Source organism: Myotis brandtii, unplaced genomic scaffold, assembly GCF_000412655.1.
Source record: "Myotis brandtii unplaced genomic scaffold, ASM41265v1 scaffold122, whole genome shotgun sequence".
Classification (NCBI taxonomy): Eukaryota; Metazoa; Chordata; class Mammalia; order Chiroptera; family Vespertilionidae; genus Myotis; species Myotis brandtii.
Window position 1 is genome coordinate 266,183 of NW_005354255.1, and position 2,765 is coordinate 268,947.

General features: G+C 62.4%; 1 protein-coding gene across 1 annotated transcript in view; it reads left to right on the top strand.

The window, feature by feature from the left end:
• Positions 1-317: 317 nt before the first annotated feature.
• SEMA6B (sema domain, transmembrane domain (TM), and cytoplasmic domain, (semaphorin) 6B) overlaps positions 318-2,765 on the top strand; it is a gene marked incomplete at its 5' end in the record, with an annotated part of 8,889 nt that continues 6,441 nt past the window's right edge. The window contains 4 exons of the mRNA XM_005858842.2: positions 318-384; positions 520-643; positions 2,116-2,176; positions 2,341-2,403. Of these exons, the coding sequence (XP_005858904.1) occupies positions 318-384; positions 520-643; positions 2,116-2,176; positions 2,341-2,403 (315 nt within the window). The remainder of the gene's footprint in view (positions 385-519; positions 644-2,115; positions 2,177-2,340; positions 2,404-2,765) is intronic.

Sequence of the window (2,765 nt, forward strand, 5' to 3'; positions counted from 1 at the left end):
AAAAAATGTGTGTGTGTTTTTTAAAAAAAGGGCACAGAGCAGACAGAGCACCGGAGAGATAAGGGGTACTCTGGCTGGTGTTGTAGGGGAAGGGGTGGGGTAGGCAAGAGTGGGGCTGGCGGTGAAGTTGTTATTTTAAATTATTATCCCGTCCGGGAATTTGGGGGGAATAATGAAGGTCCCGGCCGCTGCGGCTCATCAGCGCCATCTGGTGGCGGATACAGGCCACGCCGCTCACCGCCCCCCCTCTCGCCCGCAGGTGTCACCTCCTGTCCTCGCCATGCGGACCCCGCGAGTGCCCCCTCCCCGCCAAAAAAAAACTGGGGGGCGCCCACGGACTCTTCCCTGAGGAGCCGCCGCCGCTCAGCGTGGCCCCCAGGGACTGTGAGTGGGGGTCCTGGGCGAGGGGGGGTATGGAAGGAGGGTCTTGCTCCCCAACTGAGCCCGCTGCCCACCTCCCTCAGGGACTCACGAGGCCAGGCTCACCCCGGCCCTAAATCACACTCCTCTCTTCCCCAGACCTGAGCCACTACCCTGTGTTCGTGGGCAGCGGGCCGGGACGCCTGACCCCCACAGAGGGCGCCGAGGACCTCAACATCCAGCGGGTCCTGCGGGTCAACAGGACGCTGTTCATTGGGGACAGGTATGGGGAGTGTCCGGCAGAACGCAGCGTGGGAGCCTTTGGGGGAGATTTCATGGTGGGGCTTGTTGTTTGGCCGGGTGTGAATGTGTGTTCCTCGGGCGGCACTTTTAAGGGTGCTGGGCTGGGGTGTGGTTGGAGCCGGGTGCCTGCTATGGGGTGTTAGCAGATGGGGACAGCTGTTTGGTCCAAAGCCACTGGGTGCCCACAGGGGGTGCTGAGGAGGTGGCATTTGGTTTGAAACCTAAATGATGAGGAGGCAGCCGCGAGGAAATCTGGGGGAGCGGGGAACATCTAGGCAGAGGGCAGAGGGCAGAGGCCGGGACTGTGCCTGGCGGGTTAGAACAGCAAGGAAGTCTGCATGGCTGAGCACAGTGAGAGGGGGAGAGAGGAGGAGGTGAGGGCAGGAGGAGACAGAGGAGGATGGTTCAGGGCCTCCTGGCTTGAGGGGAAGGCGGGTTTTTCCCTGGAGGCAGGCGGGAGCCCTGGAGGGCTGTAGGTAAAGGGAGGGAGCCTGACTCAGGTGCTCACAGTCGCCCTCTGGTGGCTTCTTTGGGGAGGCAAGTTGGAGAGACTGATGGGGCTGGAATGGGGGGGTGGCCATGGAGGGGTGAGAAGTAGGTGGATTCTCAATAAACATTAAAGGCAGGGGAGACTGACGTGTTGGCTGTGGGAGGGAGGAGAGGAGGGGAGTTGAGGGTGACTTCCAACTTGTGGTCTGCACCCTCAGAGGACAGAGCTGGACAGAGGAAGGTCAGAGGTGGGAGACAGAGGGAAGCGGGGTCCCAGTTTGGGGGAACAGTCGGGCTCAGAATGGCCTCACTGAATGTGAAATGCCTGTGAGCCCTCCGCGTGGCGCCGCTGAGGAGCCCTGGCCCCCGAATCTGGAGCTCGGAGGAGGCCGAGCTGGAGACAGGACTGCGGGCGTGGTCATGAGGGTGCAGTCAGTATTAGAGTGGACGAGGCCACCCAGGAGGGTGGGGGAGGCAGGAGGCCAGAGAGAGTGAAAGGTAGGAGGGAAGCCTGGTGAGTTTGGGGGACGGGGCCCTTGTGAGAATGAGTTCCCAGGAGGAGGGGGGACCTGCGGGGGCCAGACACTGTGGAGAGGGGGAGGGGGACAGAGAAGTGACTGCTGTACTTCATACCAGTTGGCCAATGACCTTAGCAGGGCAGGTTTCCATGACATGGGGGGGTGGGGTGAGCCTGGGGTAGACTGAGAGGTGCTGAGGGGCACCTGGTTAAAGGCGTCGGACAGTTCATCATGTCAGTGTAACCCCAGGACAGCGGGTGTGTAGCCCGAGGTGGCATCGAAGGCAGGTGGCTGTGCTGGAACTATGAGTCTTTGTAGGGCATGAGGACACGTCGGGGGTACACGCAAGCATGTGAGGCACGCCCAGTGTTGTGTCCATGCCCCAGGGGGTGGAATGTGGGGAGGGTGGAGGCCCCCAGTCTCACTAACCGCACCCCTCCCTCAGGGACAACCTGTACCGGGTAGAGCTGGAGCCCCCCACCTCCACGGAGCTTCGGTACCAGAGGGTGAGGAGGGGGCGCAGGTGGGAGGAGGGGGGGACAGCCCTTGGGGCTCCCACCGGAGGGAGCTGACATTACAATGGGGAGCGAGATGGACTCGGGCCTACCCGGCAGGGGTTCCTAGGGCTGTTGGGTACCCCTTACCCCTCACCAGCTCCCTGTGCCCCCAGAAGCTGACCTGGCGCTCCAACCCCAGCGACATCAATGTGTGTCGGATGAAGGGCAAGCAGGAGGTGAGTGGGCCTTGGTCACGCCCCCCATCAGCCATGACCACGCCCCAATTCAGCTGGCCACACCCAAGGCAAATCCTCCTCCCCCTTCATCCCAGGCCTGGACCCCCGTGTTGTCATGGCTACGCCCTGAGCCTGGCCACGACCCCCAAATGGTCCCAGTCAAGGCCACGTCCTTAGGCTAGGTCTTGCCATAGCTCCATCCCTCAATGGCCGCGGATGGAAAGTAGGTATGGCCATGCCCCATCTCGGCCTATTCTAGCTGTGACCACGCCCCTGATGGTGCTGAGACCTGGACACGCCACACACTGGCCCCGCCCTGTACGTCTCCACCTCAGTCCTGGTCCTCCTCTGCCCTAGCCCCC